Source organism: Eriocheir sinensis, chromosome 38, assembly GCF_024679095.1.
Source record: "Eriocheir sinensis breed Jianghai 21 chromosome 38, ASM2467909v1, whole genome shotgun sequence".
NCBI classification, from domain to species: Eukaryota; Metazoa; Arthropoda; class Malacostraca; order Decapoda; family Varunidae; genus Eriocheir; species Eriocheir sinensis.
This window is the reverse complement of record NC_066546.1, coordinates 6,655,063-6,676,057: the sequence shown is the minus strand read 5'-3', so window position 1 is coordinate 6,676,057 and position 20,995 is coordinate 6,655,063. Positions and strand designations below refer to the sequence as shown.

Genomic DNA, 20,995 nt, shown 5'->3' with positions numbered 1-20,995 from the left:
AGAGTAGGGGAGGGAAGAGGGGAGAGGGGGAAGAACAAGAGCAGGGGAGGGAAGGGGAGAGGGGGAAGAAAAAGAGCAGGGGAGGGAAGGGGAGAGGGGGAAGAACAAGAGCAGGGGAGGGAAGGGGAGAGGGGGAAGAACAAGAGCAGGGGAGGGAAGGGGAGAGGAGGAAAAACAAGAGTAAGGGAGGGAAGGGGAGAGAGGGGGAAGAACAGGGATAGGGGAGGGAAGGGAAGGGAAGGGGAGAAAGGGTCACCGTGTTCTGTCTCCCTCCCTCTCTCCCCCCCCTCCTCCCCCCCTGCCCACCTGCCACACGGCCCACCACAGCCTGACAAAACAATCATTCGCACGCAGGGATAAAAAAACAGAGTAAAAACCCCGTTAATGTTAGTGATGCGTCTCTCTAAGTCTTCCTCTTGTGTGGGAAAAATTCATGTTTGCTGGATCGGGCTGGGGACGCCGGAGGGACGGGCCAAGACAGTGCCGAACCAGTGCTGAGCCAGTGCTGTAAGGGCGGCGGTCTGCTAGGGGGACTGCGTGAGCGTGAGCCTTGGTGGAGGGGCGTCGGCTCCCTTTCAATAGTGCTCTCTAAGGCCACGCCCCCCGGGGAACAATACCGCCACGGGGAGCTACCAAAGGGGCGGTGCTAAGGTCCCAGGGCGGCTCTCATTGGTCCGTGATGCAGCGTTACGGCCCTTGATTGGTGGATGTTGTCAAGTGGGCGTGGTCTTCTGTCTGTGTACCAGGTAATTGGCCACCTGTGAAGGGGTGCAGGCCCCCGGGGGAGGTGAGGAAGGTACAGGCGTGGCGAGGACTCCAGTATCCTTCGTAGCATTAAGGTGACCTGACTGACACTCCCCGGTGGCCTGCAGGTGACCCACACAACACGGATGGACTATTAATATCAGACACAGCGGCCACGTCTCTCTATCACAGCCCCGCCGCAGCCAGGTAAGCCCCGCCGCGCCAGCCTCGCCGTCGGCCTCACTATGCCAGCATCTTCACGGACTATCGATCTCGCGGCAGCTCCTCGACCGCCGCCACAAGACCTGAGAACCGCGGCGACGAGATTGAGGGCCGTATTTTAAGACACCATCGCTTCTCACATCAACTATTTCTAAAGGTCAAAGAGGGGATCAATCGGGTTTTCATGAGTGTTTTTTTAAGGTTCATGGCACAGAAGAAGGGTCAAACTACCACCAGGGTCATAAAACTACCCCTGGAAAGGCCTACAGCTCCTACGAAAGCCATGTCAAATATGTGACCTTGGGAGACGAAATGTTTTAAAATACGACCCTCAGTGAGACACCAGGCAATGACTCAACCTAATAAATCGAGGCCATGGTGTGTTTGTGTGTGTGTCTTGAGCATGTGACTGGATGAAATAATGGCGAAGTTCGGTATACTAGACCTGAGAGCCGCAGGAATGAGATTGAGGCCCCAAGCAATGACTCAACCCAATAAACAGAAGCCTTGCTATGCCTTGCCGTGTCTGTGTGTGTCTGTGTCTGTCTTGAGCATGTGGCTGGATGAAATAATGGCGAAGTTCGGTATAATAGACCTGAGAACCGCGGCGACGGGATTGAGACGCCAGACAATGACTCAACCCAATAAACAGAAGCCTTGCTATGCCTTGCCGTGTGTGTCTGTGTCTGTCTTGAGCATGTGGAGCGAGACTAGATGGAGTAATGGCTGGGAGGTTCTGTACAATAAGCCACGGTCAAAAAAGTATATCAAGACACCTGTAAATGATTCTAGCCTCTCCCTTTCTAAGCTTTAACTACACAATATTTGCAGGAGTAGGACCATTTTTTTTTTGTTACCTCTTTTTATTTCACTTTTTTTTATCCCTTGAGCTTTCTCCTCCCATAAAAACAAGAATATTCCCTGGGGGCTAAAATTCCCATATGGTGTTGATTTGAACTACATGAAGTAATGGCGGGGGTCTGTACAATTAGCCACGGTAAAAAATAAATATATATATATATATCAGGACACCTCTAAATGATTCTAGCCTTTCCCTTTTTTAAGCTTCTACTACACATTATTTGCAGGAGTAGCGCCAGGGTATTTTTTTTGTTACCTCTTTTTATTTCACTTTATTTTTCTTTATCCCTTGAACTTTCTCCTCCCATAAAAAAAAAAACCAAGAGTATTCCCTGGCGGCTAAAACTCCCATATGGTGTTAATTTTGTAATGCCAGAGTTTTGTAAGGACGGGAAAATGTGTAGAAGTCATACCATACCATACCATACTTTTTGACTTCTTCACATTTTCCGTCCTTACAAAAATCTGGTATTGCAATTTTATCTTTTTTTCCGTTACAAAGACAAGACTCTCCCCTTTTATATAAATACTGTTGTTTTGTATATGCTTCAGTGTCGCTTGGTGGCTTTTGACGGTCATCACCAAGAAGAAAATACAGAATCATGCGGGGAACTTACTATTTACCAGAAGGAAGGAGTGTTATATCCATTGGGGAAAGGTAGTTTATCTTTCGTTCGAGTATTCTCAGATTTTTTCCCCACAAGAAATATTTCCCAAGGCCACAAAGGAAATTCATTGGATTCTCATACGTGCTTTTCACAACCACGAATACAGAATCCTTTTTAAACTATCACTACGCTCATAAAACTTGGAAGGAAGGGAAAAAGGTATGGAGAGAGAGAGAGAGAGAGAGAGAGAGAGAGAGAGAGAGAGAGAGAGAGAGAGAGAGAGAGAATAAAAAAAGGTAAAAAGAAGGAGAAAGTGAGGAAGGAGGAAAGATTGGGTAGATGGGAGAGAAAAAGCGAAAAGCGGAGAAGACGGAAATATGGGAAAAATGAAAAAAAAAAGGAAGTAGAAATGGGTGGACAGAGAGAGACAGAGGAAAGGAGGGAAAGTTGGATAAATGATGGAAGGGAGGGAAGACTGAAGTTAGTGATAGTATCGATAGTTTTGTAGATCCATGTTACACTATAGGCAGAGGCGGTGATGGTGAAAAGGATCGAGGCACTCTTGTTAATGGTGATGAGCAACGAAGCACAGGTGATGATGGTGATTAGGAAGGCAATGGTGATAGGTCCAGAACAGTAATAGCTAGTGAAGGAGGAGGAGGAGGAGGAGGAGGAGGAGGGTAGGCCACTGGTAAGGTGATAGAGGAGAAGGTGGAGGAGGAAAAAGACTGAGTTTAAGGGGGGTGGGGGAGGAGCGGAGGGAAGTTAGAGAGAAAAGGAGGGAGAGGAAGGGGCGGTTGTATGGGTGGAGAGAAATAATTAGCTTGAAATAACAACTTACCAGAGAGAGAGAGAGAGAGAGAGAGTAACGCCTCGGCATTACCTTACGAGTTCCTGTAACGTAACACCTCAAGGTAACAGAAGGGGGGGGGGAGGTTAATGAAGAGAGAGAGAGAGAGAGAGAGAGAGAGAGAGAGAGAGAGAGAGAGAGAGAGAGAGAGAGAGAGAGAGAGAGAGAGAGAGAGAAGAAAAAAAAATAAAAAGGAGAAAGGGAGGGAGGAAGAAAATATAGGAAGGAGGAAAGATTGGGTAGATGGGAGAGAAAGAGCGAAGGGCAGAGAAGAGAAGGGAAATAGAGGAGAAGAAAGGAAGGGAGGAAAAATGAGGTAGATGAATAAAGGGAAGGAGGAAAGGAGGGGACGGGAGTAAGGGAGAGATGGGGTAGATGAGAGAGAGAAAAAGTGGAAAGAAGAGAAGAGAAGGGAAATAAAGGAAGGAGGGGGAAACAGTAGGAAGGAAGGAAGATGGGGTAGAGGATAAGGAAAGAACAGAAGAGAGAGAGAGAGAGAGAGAGAGAGAGAGAGAGAGAGAGAGAGAGAGAGAGAGAGAGAGAGAGAGAGAGAGAGAGAGAGAGAGAGAGAGAGAGAGAGAGAGAGAGAGAGAGAGAGAGAGAGAGCGGAAAGGGGTAGATGAAAGAGAAATAGCAGAAAGAAGAGAGAAGAAAAGGGAAATAAAGAGGAGCAAGGAAGGGAGGAAGAAACAGTAGGGGGGAGGTAAAGAAAGAAGGAAAGGAGGAAGGAACGAAGGAAATTAGGGAGAGATTATTAACTACTGCCTAAAAAAAAAAAATCGGTCTGTTACTAAGAATGAATTAAATGACACAAACCTAACACAGCCCTTTTATTCTGTTTCTTCTTCTTTCTTTATTCTTTTACTTTTCATTTTGCTCTTTACCTTCTCTATTTCCATTCCCTATTCTTTTTTATTCATTTTTTCATTCCTTTCACCTTTCCACCTTCCCTTCCTTCCTCACTTCTTTCTTCTCCCTTTTAACTTTTTTCTTTCATTGATTCTATTTTTTTCATTTCACGTTTCCACCTTCCCTCCCTTCCTCACTTCTCCTTTCTTCTCCCTTTTAACTTTTTTCTTTCATTGATTCTATTTTTTTCATTCCACGTTTCCATCTTCCCTCCCTTCCTCATTTCTGCTTTCCTCTTTTTTCTTTTTTTTCTTTCATTCATTCTATTTTTCTTTTACCTTTCCATCTTCCCTCCCTTCCTCATTTCTCCTTTCCTCTCATTTTTACTTTTTTTCTCCTTTTATATTTCTATCTTCTACCCTCTCTCCTTCACTCCTGCTTTCCTTTCCTTTTTTTTTCTTTTGTTCCTTTCATATTTTTTATCTGCTTTCCTCTCTTCCTCAGTCTGTTTATCCCTTTATTATGTTCGTCTTCCATTTCCATCTCATATTTATTCTCCCTTTTCTCTTCTCTTCTCTTCTCTTCTCATCCTTATCTTTCTTCGCATCCTTATTCACATTCTGTTCTTAGCATCCTTGTTCTTTTTTCATATTCGTATTCGTTTTGTTCCTACTGAAAAGACACAGAGAATGAAGAAGAGAGAGACAGAGAAAGAGAGGGATGGAGGGAAGGTGGAAGATACGAAGGGGAAGAGGAAGAGAGATAGATAGAGAAAGCTAGAAGGGATTAAGGGAAAGAGAGAGAGAGAGAGGAAGGGAGAGAACGGGAAAGTAAGATGGAGGGAAGGTGGAAGAGGCGAATGGAAAGAGGAAGAGAGATAGACAGAGAAAGTGGAAGGGATAAAGGGAGAGAAGAAACGGGAGAGAACTGGAAAGATGGAAGAGAGGAAGAGGGAGAGACAGAGGAAAGTGGAAGGAATTAAGGGAAACAGAGAAAGGGAGAAAATAGGAAAGTAAGATGAAGGGAAAGAAGAAGAAGAAAAAGAAGAAGAGAGGGAGATAATGAGGGAGTTAGATGGAGGTAATATGGAATAGGTGAAGGGAAAGAAGAAAAAAGGATGTTCATAGATTGATAAATAGATAAAGATAGATAAAGAGAGAAGAGAGGAGAGGAGAGGAGGTATAGGGTTGGAGGAAAGGAGGGAAGGAGGGAAGAAGGGACGGAGGTATCAGGTGACCCTCTCGCTAACCAGGTGACGGTCCGCCTCTCTGCCTACCTGTACACTTCCGCCCTAATGAACCCTTGCCTCACCTTGTCTATTACTCACCTCTACCTGGGCTCTTACTCACCTCCCCCCTCCCCCCATCTCCCCTTCTTTTACCTTTCATTCATAACTTTACCTTGCATTTTTTTTTTGTACTTTCCGTCTCACCTTGCTCATTACTCATCCTCTACCTGGGCTTACTCACCTTCCCCCCTCCCTCCCCCATCCCCCATCTCTACCTTTCATTCATAACTTTTCTTGTGGATTTTTTTTTTTTGTATTCTCCGTCTCATCTTGTTCATTACTCATCCTCTACCTGGGCTCTTACTCACCTCCCCCCCCTCCCCCCCATCCCCCTCCTTTACCTTTCATTCATAACTTTTCTTGCGTATTTTTGTTTTTGTATTCTCCGTCTCACCTTCTTCATTACTCACCCTCTACCTGTCCTTACTTACCTTCCCAACCCCCCCCTAATCCTCCCTTACTCCCCCCCCCCTCCCGTTCGTCACCTTAACCTTTCATAACTTTATCTCGTACATGTATCTTTTTTTTTTTTTTTTTTACCTGATTTATCTTGTCCATTACTCATTTTTACCTGGACTTACTCACCTACCCATACCCCCTCCCTCCCTCCCTCCCTCCCTCCCCCATCTCCATAACCCATTCATTCATAACTCTATCTCGTGTATGTATATATATATTTTTTTCTTCCCCGCCTCATCATCTTCATTACTCATTTTTTACCTGGACTTACTCACCTGCCCGGCACCCCTCCCCCCCTCCAGCCCTCCCTCTCCCTCCCGCCTCCTTAACCCGTTCATTCTTAACTATCTCGTTCCTGTTTTGTTTTGTTTTCTTTCCTCTTTTTTTTTCTATCTAGTAATTGAGTCTTTGCCATAACTGATTTTTTGGGGTGATTTACTCCCTTGTGGATGATTTTTTTGTATATATATTTTTTTTGTTTGTGAATGTTTTAGGCTAATATTTTGTTTTTATTTATTATTTTTTTCACTTGTTATTATTTGTGTTATTGTTTTCTTTACCGTATTTTTTTTTCTGTTCTTGCGGTATGTATTATTCCTTGCTTAGTTTTCTTCCTCTCTCCTTCCTTTTTTTCCATTCCTTTCTTTTTGACTTATTCTACATTCATATTTCTATCTTCTTCTCTCTCTTCCTCATTCTGTCTATCCCTTTATTTGTTCGTCTTCCTTTCCTTTTCCCCCTCATTTTTTTTCCTTTTTCTCTTTCTCCTCTCCTCTCTTCTCTTCTCTCTCTCTCTCTCTCTCTCTCTCTCTCTCTCTTATCATTTTTTCTTCTTCCTCTCCTTCCACCTCTTTCTTCTCCATCTCTTATCTTACGTTTTTCTTCTCGATTTCTTACATTTTTCTTTGTCCTTTATCCTCCACTTTCCCTTCTTTCTTCCACCCTCAATCCATCCCTTCCACTTTCATTCCACTCTCCATTTCTCCCACAGCCACTCTGATCTTCTTTCTTTCTCCCTTCTTTTCCTTCCTGCCTTCCTCCTCGATGTGTCTCCTTCCCTTCGTTCTTCTCTCCTCGCCTTCCCTCCCTCGACTCTCAACTCTCTACCCCGCGCATTCCTTCCTCCTTTCATTCAATTCTCTCCCCTTTCTCTCCTCTCTGTAATAATGGCTCACTCATTTCCTTGCTCTCTCGTCTAGCAAGTCTATAGAGCACGTAGATTCCCAGCATCCAACTTCCCCCTTCCCCCCCACACACCCAGACATACACACACACAGACGCACACATATTCAAGACTTCAGCCGCCTCATCCCACTCTCACTCACCGTCTTGGGTTCACGATGAGGCTTCTTCTTCTTCTTTGGTTTATCACGTGACCGGACTTAATTTTGCATCCCCCCTCCCCCCCCCACCCACCCCCGACACATATTCTCGTCATGTTTATTTTCTCTCTCATTTAAGCATTTATCTGAGGGAGAGATAAGAATGAAATTGCAGCTATAAGTGAAGGATAATGTCGTAAGAGGAAATATACATAGTGAGGATGATAAAAAAAAGTCTCAGTAGGAAAATTTGGAAGATAGTGCTAACATTTTTTTTTTTTAAGTTGGGGATAGGTTGGAGTTTTTATCTACTTTTACGATACATACGTAGTGAAGATGATGAAAAAAAGTCGCAACTCAGGAAAATTTGGAGGATGATGCTAACATTTTTTTTTTTAAAGTTGGGGATAGGTTGGAGTTTTTATCTACTTTTACGATACATACATAGTGAGGATGATAAAAATAGTCTCAGTAGGAAAATTTGGAAGATGGTGCTAACATTTATTTATTTATTTGGGGATAGGTTCGAGTTTTTATCTACTTTTACGATACATACATAGTGAAGATGATGAAAAAAAGTCCCAGTAGGAGAATTTGGAAGATGGTGCTAACATTTTTTTTTTATTTGGGGATAGGTTCGAGTTTTTATCTACTTTTACGATACATACATAGTAAGGATGATAAAAAAAAGTCCCAGCATGAAAATTTGGAAGATGGTGCTAACATTTTTTTTTTAATATGGGGATAGGCTCGAGTTTTTCTTATTTATTTTTACGGTACGAACTTATTTATTTGTTTATTTCATTATTATTTTCTCGTATTCTGGGTTATTTTTTTCTGTTGTCTCTAAGTTATTTTTTTAAAAGTTATCTTGCAGCGAGTATTTTGCGCTCTCTATTTTTGAATTCATTTATCTATTTATTAATTTCGCTTTTGACTTCCCTCTCAACCCAGTACTTTCTCTTTTGGTTGCCCTCTCAACCCAATAATTTCCCTTTTCACTTTCCTCTCAACCCAATAATTTCGCTTTTCACTTCCCTCTCAACCCAATAATTTCCCTTTTCACTTCCCTCTCAACCCAATAATTTCCCTTTTCACTTCCCTCTCAACCCAATAATTTCGCTTTTCACTTCCCTCTCAACCCAATAATTTCGCTTTTCACTTCCCTCTCAACCCAATAATTTCACTTTTCACTTTCCTCTCAACCCAATTCCTTTTCACTTCCTCTCAACCCAATAATTTCCTTTTCACTTCCTCTCAACCCAATAATTTCCTTTTCACTTCCTCTCAACCCATTAATTTCGCTTTTCACTTACCTCTCAACCCAATAATTTCGCTTTTCACTTCCCTCTCAACCCAATAATTTCGCTTTTCACTTCCCTCTCAACCCAATAATTTCCCTTTTCACTTCTCAACCCAATAATTTCCTTTCACTTCCTCTCAACCCTATAATCTCGCTTTTCACTTCCCTCTCAACCCAATAATTTCGCTTTTCACTTACCTCTCAACCCAATAATTTCACTTTTCACTTACCTCACAACCCAATAATCTCCCTTTCACTTCCTCTCAACCCAATAATCTCCTTTTCACTTCCTCTCAACCCAATAATTTCCTTTTCACTTCCTCTCAACCCAATAATCCTTTTCACTTCCTCTCAACCCAATAATCTCCTTTTCACTTCCTCTCAACCCAATAATTTCCTTTTCACTTCCCTCTCAACCCAATAATTTCCTTTTCCTTCCTCTCAACCTAATAATTTCCCTTTTACCTTCGCTCTCAACCCAATAATCTCCCTTTTCACTTCCCTCTCAACCCAATAATTTCCCTTTTCACTTCCCTCTCAACCCAATAATCTCCCTTTTCACTTCCCTCTCAACCCAATAATTTCCCTTTTCACTTCCCTCTCAACCCAATAATTTCCCTTTTCCCTTCCCTCTCAACCCAATAATCTCGCTTTTCACTTCCCTCTCAACCCAATAATCTCGCTTTTCACTTCCCTCTCAACCCAATAATCTCGCTTTTCACTTCCCTCTCAACCCAATAATTTCACTTTTCACTTCCCTCTCAACCCAATAATCTCGCTTTTCACTTCCCTCTCAACCCAATAATCTCGCTTTTCACTTCCCTCTCAACCCAATAATTTCCCTTTTCACTTCCCTCTCAACCCAATAATTTCCCTTTTCACTTCCCTCTCAACCCAATAATTTCCCTTTTCACTTCCCTCTCAACCCAATAATTTCCCTTTTCACTTCCCTCTCAACCCAATAATCTCGCTTTTCACTTCCCTCTCAACCCAATAATCTCGCTTTTCACTTCCCTCTCAACCCAATAATTTCCCTTTTCACTTCCCTCTCAACCCAATAATTTCGCTTTTCACTTCCCTCTCAACCCAGTACTTTCTCTTTTGGTTGCCCTCTCAACCCAATAATTTCCCTTTTCACTTCCCTCTCAACCCAATAATTTCGCTTTTGACTTCTCTCTCAACCCAATAATTTCCCTTTTCACTTCCCTCTCAACCCAATAATTTCGCTTTTGACTTCTCTCTCAACCCAACAATCACATTAAAGAATAAGCACTTAACGTTCCTAGCTAATGTACGTTTATGATACTTTATTAATCAGTCATTATATTTATCTATCTCCTTATCCATTTATTATTTTTCTACAATGACGCTTATACAGTCCTCATTTACAGTATATATAAAGGACAGCAAATATAAAGGACAGAGATGTGAAGGTCAGCAGATATAAAGGACAGCAGATGTAAAGGTCAGCAGATATAAAGGACAGCAGATGTAAAGGTCAGCAGATATAAAGGACAGCAGATGTAAAGGTCAGCAGATATAAAGGACAGCAGATGTAAAGGACACCAGATGTAAAGGTCAGCAGATATAAAAGACAGCAGATGTAAAGGTCAGCAGATATAAAGGACAGCAGATGTAAAGGTCAGCAGATATAAAGGACAGCAGATGTAAAGGTCAGCAGATATAAAGGTCAGCAGATATAAAGGACAGCAGATATAAAGGTCAGCAGATGTAAAGGTCAGCAGATATAAAGGACAGCAGATATAAAGGACAGCAGATATAAAGGTCAGCAGATATAAAGGACAGCAGATATAAAGGTCAGCAGATATAAAGGACAGCAGATATAAAGGTCAGCAGATATAAAGGTCAGCAGATGTAAAGGTCAGCAGATATAAAGGTCAGCAGATATAAAGGACAGCAGATGTAAAGGTCAGCAGATATAAAGGACAGCAGATATAAAGGACAGCAGATGTAAAGGTCAGCAGATGTAAAGGTCAGCAGATATAAAGGACAGCAGATGTAAAGGTCAACAGATATAAAGGACAGCAGATGTAAAGGTCAGCAGATATAAAGGTCAGCAGATATAAAGGTCAGCAGATGTAAAGGTCAGCAGATATAAAGGTCAGCAGATATAAAGGACAGCAGATGTAAAGGTCAGCAGATATAAAGGTCAGCAGATATAAAGGTCAGCAGATATAAAGGTCAGCAGATATAAAGGTCAGCAGATATAAAGGTCAGCAGATATAAAGGAGTTACCGTGGAAGGAAGGGGATACTGTTGAAACGGATAATGATAGTGGATACAGTCATCATTTACTTCAGATATAAAGGAATAACAAAGGACTGAGTCGGGGTAATATTAAAAACGGTAATGATGAAAGGCCTCTAGTCTTCATTTACAGTAGGTATAAATGAGTTTCAAATGAGTTGTGTGAAAAAAAACATGTGAAGGAGTAACGATGATGGGATGTTGGCTTCATTTACCGTAGAGAGAAAGGAATGACAAAGGAGTGGGAGGGATAATATAGAAAAGGATAATGATAAGTGGCTATTGTCTTCATTTACCGTTGACATAAAGGAGTTACAGAGGAATATGCGTAAGAAATAACGATAGAAGGATACAGTCTTCATTTGCCGTGGTTATAAAGGAGTGGGAGAGGAGTGGCAATGGAGTGGTAAAGGAGTGGCAAAGGAGTGGGAGGGATAATGCTAAAAAGAACCGTCTTCAACTCAATCACCAAAAGAAAGAAGGAAAAATAGCTGACTCTCTGCACGTGTTATCTATCTCTTACTTTGGCTTATAAATAAAAATAAAAATAAATAAATAAATAAATGAAGATAGCAAAGGAAAGAAACAAAAAACAGTCGACTATTTGCGGATATTTATCTTTCGCCCTAATTCATGTAAGAGTAAAAATATATAAATAAAAACAATTAATAAAGCCGCACTTGGAAATAATGTAAAGATAAAGTCACAGCAGGAAATAAAGTGATGATAAAGTAGTAAGGATTAACGTAGTAAGGTAAAAAAAAAAGTCGCACTGGGAACCATGTTAAGGATATGATAAAGTCAGCAGAAAATTAAGGGTAAGATAAAGTAAGCAGAACATTAAGGATAACATAAAGTAAGCAGAAAATTAGGGATAACATAAAGTAAGCAGAAAATTAGGGATAACATAAAGTAAGCAGAACATTAAGGATAACATAAAGTAAGCAGAAAATTAGGGATAACATAAAGTAAGCAGAACATTAAGGATAAGATAAAGTAAGCAGAAAATTAAGGATAACATAAAGTAAGCAGAAAATTAGGGATAACATAAAGTAAGCAGAAAATTAAGGATAACATAAAGTAAGCAGAAAATTAGGGATAACATAAAGTAAGCAGAAAATTAAGGATAACATAAAGTAAGCAGAAAATTAGGGATAACATAAAGTAAGCAGAACATTAAGGATAACATAAAGTAAGCAGAAAATTAGGGATAACATAAAGTAAGCAGAAAATTAGGGATAACATAAAGTAAGCAGAACATTAAGGATAAGATAAAGTAAGCAGAAAATTAAGGATAACATAAAGTAAGCAGAAAATTAAGGATAACATAAAGTAAGCAGAAAATTAGGGATAACATAAAGTAAGCAGAACATTAAGGATAACATAAAGTAAGCAGAAAATTAGGGATAACATAAAGTAAGCAGAAAATTAGGGATAACATAAAGTAAGCAGAAAATTAGGGATAACATAAAGTAAGCAGAAAATTAGGGATAACATAAAGTAAGCAGAAAATTAGGGATAACATAAAGTAAGCAGAAAATTAAGGATAAGATAAAGTAAGCAGAAAATTAAGGATAACATATATTAAGCAGAAAATTAAGGATAAGATAAAGTAAGCAGAAAATTAAGGATAACATAAATTAAGCAGAAAATTTAGGATAAGATAAAGTAAGCAGAAAATTAAGGATAAGATAAAGTAAGCAGAAAATTAAGGATAACATAAAGTAAGCAGAAAATTAAGGATAACATAAAGTAAGCAGAAAATTAAGGATAAGATAAAGTAAGCAGAAAATAAAGTAAGAGAAGTAAGAATGTAATAAAAAAAAGATTAAAAAAATATGTATAAAAAAGAAAGAAATAAAAAAACGATAAAACAAGTACTAAAAATAATAAACATAGCAGAAAAAAAACTAAGTAAATACAAAAAATTATATAAGTATAAAATAATAGTGACCTTCATGCTACACTCAAAAAGATAAAACAACATAAAATTAACTCCTACAACACTATGGAAATACAAGCTCAACAAAAACTAAAACACGTTATCTAATACACGTCATGTCATATTCCTTGATCCACCGCAAAATACAAGAATGAAAGGAATATTTACGGGCGAGGGTTCAAAGTCCGCTCGTGATTCAATATGCCTCTTAAATTTCATGTCTCCGAGTCAATCCTTGAAGTGTGATGTAACAGGGAAACCATGCACGCGCGAAGCCACACATGCGCATTCTACACTAAAGCAATGACTCTATGGCCTGATATTTTAATTAAGCGTCGTGTTAGTCTTCGTCAAAAATAATGTGGCTTTTTCAAGGCGTGATGGTGATGTCCCTCCTCCCGCCCTCACGCCCGCCCCGCACGCCCGCCAGACCCTCCCGAGCATAATGGGCGGCGTGGGTGTCGATCTTCGTCAGCAAAAACATGGTAGATTTGTCCTTTTTGATCCGTTTTCCAAGGCGTGGTTAATTGGGTTGGTCGATTATTTATTTGTATTACATTTTACGATTGAGTTTGTAATATTTCTGCCAAACTCTGTGAAAATCTAACACTTCTATCTAACTTCATCCCAAAGATAGAATTAAAACGTCACACAAACCTTGTAACTGTAAATACTAATACAAGGTTAAAAATACGAGTCTATGGTCGGTATTACAAGACACTTTCGCTTCTCACATCAGCTATTTCTAAAGGTCAAAGAGAGGATCAGTCGGGTTCTCATGTGTGTATTTTTAGGTTCACGGTACAGAGTCGCACTACCAGCAGGGTCATGAAACTACTCCTGGAAATGCCCCAAACTCCTACGAAAGCCTTGTGAAATATGTGTTTCTTAGGTTCATGGTACAGAGGAAGGGTCACACTACCATCAGGGTCATAAAACTACTCCTGGAAATGCCCCAAACTCATACGAAAGCCTTGTCAATTGTGTATTTTTAGGTTCACGGTACAGAGGAAGGGTCGCACTACCAGCAGGGTCATGAAACTACTCCTGGAAATGCCCCAAACCCATACGAAAGCCTTGTCAATTATGTGTTTCTTAGGTTCATGGTACAGAGGAAGGGTCGCACTACCAGCAGGGTCATGAAACTACTGGAAATGCCCCAAACCCATACGAAAGCCTTGTCAATTATGTGTTTCTTAGGTTCATGGTACAGAGGAAGGTTCACACTACCACCAGGGTCATAAAACTACTCCCGGAAATGCCCCAAACTCCTACGAAAGCCTTGTGAAATATGTGTTTCTTAGGTTCATGGTACAGAGGAAGGGTCACACTACCACCAGGGTCATAAAACTACTCCTGGAAATGCCCCAAACTCATACGAAAGCCTTGTCAATTATGTGTTTCTTAGGTTCACGGTACAGAGGAAGGGTCGCACTACCAGCAGGGTCATGAAACTACTCCTGGAAATGCCCCAAACCCATACGAAAGCCTTGTCAATTATGTGTTTCTTAGGTTCACGGTACAGAGGAAGGGTCACACTACCAGCAGGGTCATGAAACTACTCCTGGAAATGCCCCAAACTCATACGAAAGCCTTGTCAATTGTGTGTTTCTTAGGTTCATGGTACAGAGGAAGGGTCGCACTACCAGCAGGGTCATAAAACTACTCCTGGAAATGCCCCAAACTCATACGAAAACCTTGTCAATTTTGTGTTTCTTAGGTACATGGTACAGAGGAAGGGTCACACTACCATCAGGGTCATAAAACTACTACTAGAAATGCCCCAAACTCATACGAAAGCCTTGTGAAATATGTGTTTCTTAGGTTCATGGTACAGAGGAAGGGTCACACTACCACCAGGGACATGAAACTACTCCTGGAAATGCCCCAAACTCATACGAAAGCCTTGTCAATTATGTGTTTCTTAGGTTCATGGTACAGAGGAAGGGTCAAACTACCACCAGGGTCATGAAACTACTGGAAATGCCCCAAACTCATACGAAAGCCTTGTCAATTGTGTGTTTCTTAGGTTCATGGTACAGAGGAAAGGTCAAACTTCCACCAGGGTCATGAAACTACTCCTGGAAATGCCCCAAACTCATACGAAAGCCTTGTCAAAAATGTGTTTCTTAGGTTCATGGTACAGAGGAAGGGTCAAACTTCCACCAGGGTCATGAAACTACTGGAAATGCCCCAAACTCATACGAAAGCCTTGTCAATTATGTGTTTCTTAGGTTCATGGTACAGAGGAAGGGTCAAACTACCACCAGGGTCATGAAACTACTGGAAATGCCCCAAACTCATACGAGAGCTTTGTCAATTATGTGAACTTTGGGTACGAAATGTTTTAAAATACGACCCTTTGTCCTAACGCACTTATTTATCACTGCTTTCTCGATGATGTATTTGCTTATGATTCTAATTGCGCAAAAAGGTCGAGCTATCATGATGTATTTTCTTGCGCTCATCAACGTTCTTTTTTTTTTCTTGCCATTTATTTTCTGCTGCGATTTGACTCTTATTTTATTTTCTGCTTACTTTATCTTATCCTTAATATGGTTCCCGGTACGATTTTTTTTGTCTTTACTACGTTAATCCTTACTACTTTATCCTTACTTTATTTCCCCCTGCGACTTTATCTTTGCATTATTTCCAACTACGACTTTTTGCGATTCCTTACTACGTTAATCCTTACTACTTATTCTTACTTTATTTTCTGCTGCGACTTTATCTTTACATTATTTCCAACTGTGACTTTTTGCGATTCCTTACTATGTTAATCCTTACTACTTATTCTTATTTTATTTACTACTGCGACTTTATCTTTGCATTATTTCCAACTGTGACTTTATACTTATCCTTACTACGTTTTCTGTTACCTTACCTTTACTTTATTTACTTCTGCGACTTTATTCTTATGACTATTCTAAGTTTTTCCCGCGACTCTATTCTAACTACATTTCCTCCTCGCACGAGTCAAGGCGTGGACACCATCACCTCAAGCCGTATATAAACAGTCGTGGCAGCGAGATATAAAGACAGTCGAGCCTCGGGGCGGTAAACAGAAGACATAACCCACGTGTGTACACCTGGGGAAGCCGTGCGTGTGTGTGCGTGTGTGTGTGTGTGTGTGTGTTATGTGTTATCGAATCTCGGAACGTCTATATGAAGGGGCGTAGCAACCCACACGCCAGAGAGAGAGAGAGAGAGAGAGAGAGAGAGAGACGGAGAGACGCAGAGAGCACCTGAGCAGAACGAGAAACAAGGCGGGAGGAAGGGAATCAGGCCCCTCCCACCTCCCAGCCTCCCGTCCAATCACACTCCGCTCCGCTTGTTTATCGCGTAAGCTCCAGCCAATCAAACGCTCCCTTTGAGGATCGATCGGTCCCGCGAGAGGCGAAGAGAAACCTCGACTCCAATCATAATATTTAGGGCATAATTGCTTGTCCAATCAACTTATTGTACCTGGAAATGAAAAGGTAGCCGAGGCGCAGATGTCAGAGGGGGAGGTAATCACTGATTTCTACCGTACAAAGAGTGAAGCCGTACAGGTGCAAGATGCTGAGATTGCTTCATTTCAGCGACCAGCTCTCGAGGGCTTCCGGCGCTCCAGGAGCAACGGCAGGTGTATATGTGTCTGTGTGAGTCCTGTGTCTCGAGTGTGTGTGTTTGTGTGTGTGTGTGTGTGTGTGTGTGTGTGTGTGTGTGTGTGTGTGTGTGTGTACAGCAAGGGAGGTAGCTCAGGGGCAAAAAAATACAAATACAACGACAAAAAAAGCCCTCTAGATTCTGCTTCGATAAAAGAAAAGAGAATGAGTGGCCAGAAGAAAGGTTAAATTGTGTGTGTGTGTGTGCGTGTGTGTGTGTGTGCACCACTGAGGGCGCCTCGTATCAGCAGGACAGGAGAGGCCCCACCCAGCCACGCCATGGACGGCTGTTACGTCCCCAACAACCCCGCCTACATAGACTGCTGGCGGCCGCTGTCCCCAACATGTGGCCAGGCGCACATCCTCACACCCCTGCGCCCTCTAGCTGCACAGAGTCCGCCTCTCCACCCTCCGCCGGCGTATCCTCCTCCCCGGTCGCCGCTGCCCCCCGCCATCTCCACCGTCACCACCACCGCCGCCGCGACAGATGAGCTTCTCCCCGCGAGGACGCCGCCAGACCCAAACACTGACCCCCTCTACACCGGCGGCCTCCAGACCCACTCCAGCCTCGTGCCCACCTCCTTCCCGCCGCTCTTCGACCTGGAACCTCTGCCTAACTTCGTCACCTTGTCCCCACACGCGCCCTACAAGTAAGGCGGCCCTCTGAAGGCGGCGCTGTAGATCCATCCTGTAGACCCTGAGGCCGCTGTAGAGACTCTGCGCCATCGAGTGACAGCAAGACCTAGATAGCCTCAGCGCTGTAGCCTGTAGCTCGGATGAAGACTTCCTTTGGTCAAGCCGGTAATGAAGAAGCTGTAGTGACGGCCTGAGGAGCTTGATGGGGGCTCTGCAGGTGGCGGTGAAGAATGTAGTGGCTTGGAGTAGCGCTGGACGTCTCACCTTTTTTTTAGCACCTACCGCTGTGGCTGAAGGACTTTGGGTGCTTTATACAGATGGCGCTGAAGAAGGTAGTGTTTGCTTGGGGGCCCTTGAGGTGGCGGTGAAAACTGTAGTGGTTTGAAGTAGCGCTGGACGCCTCACCTTTCTTTTCAGCACCCACCGCTGAGTATCTGAATGATTTGGGACGCTTTATACAGGTGGCGCTGACGGAGGTAGAAGGTTGTTGTTGCTTTGGGATTCTCCAGATTTTCCAGGTGGCGGTGAAGAATGTAATTGCTTGGAGTAGCGCTGGAGGCCCCACCTTTCTTTTTAGCACCTGCCTCTGTGTACCTGAATTAAGGACTTGCGGTGCTGTATATTGGTGGCACGGACGACAGTAAAGGGTTGTGGAGTAGCCCAAGACCCTTACCTCTTCCTTTAACACCTGTGCGTCGTAGAACTGAAGAGGGTTGGTTCTTCAGCGGCAGCCAATGCAAAGTGCTTCTCTTACTTAGTCGTATGAAAATGCTTCGTCTCTCATCTTTTTCTCAGCTTGTACTATTTTGTAAACCTAAGCGGAGGACCTCTAGAGCCACTAACACCGCGCCGTCATGGTCTCATCTCTTCTGTGTATTTCATCTGCTTCTTACACTTGCTCGTAGGGGCGTGAGTTTGTACCTAACACGCCTGTATACTAACCTGAAACCTATTTTTGGCCTTTCTATTGGATCTAATTCTTTTGGCATATCTTTTTTTATTGCAGATGCTAAAGTTAAGTTGTTGATTTTGAATATAATAAATGATAAAACAGGGAATGAGTGATTTGTGTGGTGTGTGTGTGTGTGTGTGTGTGTGAGAGAGAGAGAGAGAGAGAGAGAGAGAGAGAGAGAGAGAGAGAGAGAGAGAGAGAGTATGTGCGTGTGTTGGTGACCGTCCCTCCCCCCCGGCAGCAGGGAGGCGAGCAGCATGCTGGGCAAGGAGAAGGGTGACCACATGGCCGACGTCCTGCTGTCGCTGAAGCACGCTGTGGTTCACCCTCATCAGGTGGGTGACTCGCCGCCCCCCGCCCCCCTCACGCCCCCCCTCGCCTCCACACACACGCCGCTCCCCTCCACACACACGCCCTTCACATCCACACACTCGCCCTTCCCCTCCACTCACACGCCCCTCTCCCACATGCCTCTCCCTCCCACCCACACACCCCTACCCCCCTTCCACCCCCCGCCGCCCTACTCCCCGTCCTCCTACCCCTACCACACCCCCGCCTACCTCCCCCTCGCGCCCCTCTCCGCCCCCTCCCCTCCCCCCGACACCGCCCTCACCGAGCCCATCCTCCCCCTGCCTTCCATCTCCCCTCCCTCTGCTCACCTCCCTCCCCACACCCCCCTGGGTGAGCCCGTCTCCCTCCCTGATGCCGTGGGGGGCGCCTCCTCCCCTCCCCACTCCTCCGAGCCCTCCGTCCTGGGGGGCTCCGGTGCCTTGTCTTTCGGAGGCAGCTTAGGTGGCGGTCTTGGCTCTCTCGGGGGCAGCCTCAGCCTCGGGGGCCCCCTGCCCTCTATGGGGGTCCCGGGGTACTCTAGTCCCATCAGCAGCTCTATGAACGGGTCTCTTGGCGGGCCGCTGCTCCCTCCGCCGCCGCCGATGTCGCCGTACCCGTACCAGCAGACGCAGGTAAGGTGGGGGCCGCGCGTCCCGCCCCCCGTGAGCCCCTGTAGCCCAGCCAGTGCCTCCCCCGGCCGCTGCACGTAGCTCCCGCCTGGCACGCCTCGCCTCACGCGGCTGCCGGGGCTCCCACGCCAGGGCTGACCAGCGCTACAAGACTGTCGTACTCTGCGTGTTGTATTTGCCGATACTTGACCCAAAACTATCGCACCCACACCTATGACGATATTCATTTATGGTCATTGTTAAAATCGTTAATTATTGATGTGTTTTTGCAATAGTTATGGGTCAGGAACTGGACAATGCAGTGTTCTGAGTAAGGTAATCTGGTAACGCTGGAGCTGACTCGCTTCCTATAGTGAAACCCAATTGGCGAGATCGTTTTTGCCATGGCTCCCGCGGGTCCGTTCCTCCCCTCCGCTCTTTCACACAGTACCAACACGTATCTCTTACTCTCATATGTTTGCAATAGGCAACATGTGTGAGGAAGAAAAAGATGTTGGGACTGTGTGGCATAGCGGCGGGGAGGAAAGGAACCCCGGGAACCAACGCCAAAGCGATCTTGCCAATCTGGTTTCACTATAGTAGCCTCAGTAACAGTCCCGGAGAGGCAGCCCGTAGAGCCGTAGCCCACGCCGCGTTGGTCTCTCCAGCGTCTATTCCACTCGCATGACCTCCCGGCCGCGCCCTAAGAACCTCAACACCATCGTAGGACTGTCTTCAGTATCCTTTGCAGAGTAGTTTGTGCGCCGCCTCGATGCAGGGAGTGACTTCGTATATAGATCGGGCGGAGCGTAACTTGACATTATCTTGAGTAGGTGTTCTTAGGAGGCACGTGAGTCCCCGGCGAAGAGACATGAAGGAAAGGTGGCTTCATACACCTTGTCGCCACTCAGTCACGTGTGTAGGACTTCATGAGTATCCTTAGACGCGCTGGACCGCCAACCTAACGCCTGACTAACCTAACTAACGCCTAACTAACCCTTGCTAATCATTACTGCAGACTAGGCTTTTAGTTACGTGGCTCTCTTGATTAGATAAGTTTCCCGTTCCTTAAAACAAACAAAATTAAGTAAACAAATGCTACCACAACTACTAAATAAAAACCAATAAACAAAAACAACGGTACTTTTGATTTTACTGAACTTGAACAAAATTAAGTCAACAAAAACTACTAAAAAACTACTAAACAAAAACTACTAGACAAAAACTATAGTCTGTTTCATTCTGTCTGGCCACCAACAAAGCGGGGATTATGGTGGATGTGGCACCTGCGCATTTCTAGTTTGTGTATGCGTGAAAATTAACTGTTGTGAAAGACATTCAAGCTTATTTTTCAATAATATATTTGAATATTTATGTTTACAAAACACAACTCTGTCGTTTGGATCGATAATCTAACATACAAAAACGCGAAAAGACAAGATTGTATCAAATAACAGTCACATCATGCTCGAACGATCTGTGGTTTTTCAAAATCTTTGATTGATAGCTCATATCAGGTATATTAAAAGATATCTGGCTCTGCAAGTGCAAATAAAGGGTATCTTAATAATTTACTGCATGTCAATAACGATTAATAACATAAATAGCATGAAAGAGTATAGCTGTTGAATTCGATGCTAGGCTATTTCGAATATTAGGCTACCCATGTTATTTACTTGCAACACGTCAAAATTCCTTATGTATAGACACTTGCAGAGTCGTATGTCACTTAATTTATGTAGCCTGTACCTGAATGAGAAGAAATATGAGTATCTGAAAGGCTATAGATCATTCGAGTATGATCAGAATATACTGTTTGATAAACAAATTATTCCTCCGTGCGCTTAACGTTTTTTTGTATACACAAACATTTAAATATATCACTGAAAATATAAAGATGATCTTCACGCAATCACGAACTCACAATGCGCAGGTGCCACATCTACGTTCGCGAGTGGCCAGACGGAATGAAACGCACTAAAGTAACTACGGTACTCTTGATTGTATTGAACTTGTACGATTAAACACTATTACTTTCCTTCTTTCTAATTCGTTATCAGTCACATATGGAGTTGAATTTCTTTTTGTAGACCTTGGACGCGATAG

General features: G+C 43.4%; 1 protein-coding gene across 2 annotated transcripts in view; it reads left to right on the top strand.

Annotated features, from left to right (window-relative positions):
• The first annotated feature begins 312 nt into the window (after nt 1–312).
• LOC127008603 (protein glass-like) overlaps nt 313–20,995 on the top strand; it is a 28,127-nt gene continuing 7,444 nt past the window's right edge. The window contains exons 1-3 of one of the 2 annotated variants that reach the window (XM_050880816.1): nt 313–951; nt 16,615–17,013; nt 18,193–18,286. In XM_050880816.1, the coding sequence (XP_050736773.1) occupies nt 16,643–17,013; nt 18,193–18,286 (465 nt within the window). In that variant the 5' untranslated portion in view covers nt 313–951; nt 16,615–16,642. Of the gene's footprint in view, nt 952–16,614; nt 17,014–18,192; nt 18,914–20,995 lie in introns of both variants that reach the window. The other variant, XM_050880815.1, reaches the window with a different exon arrangement.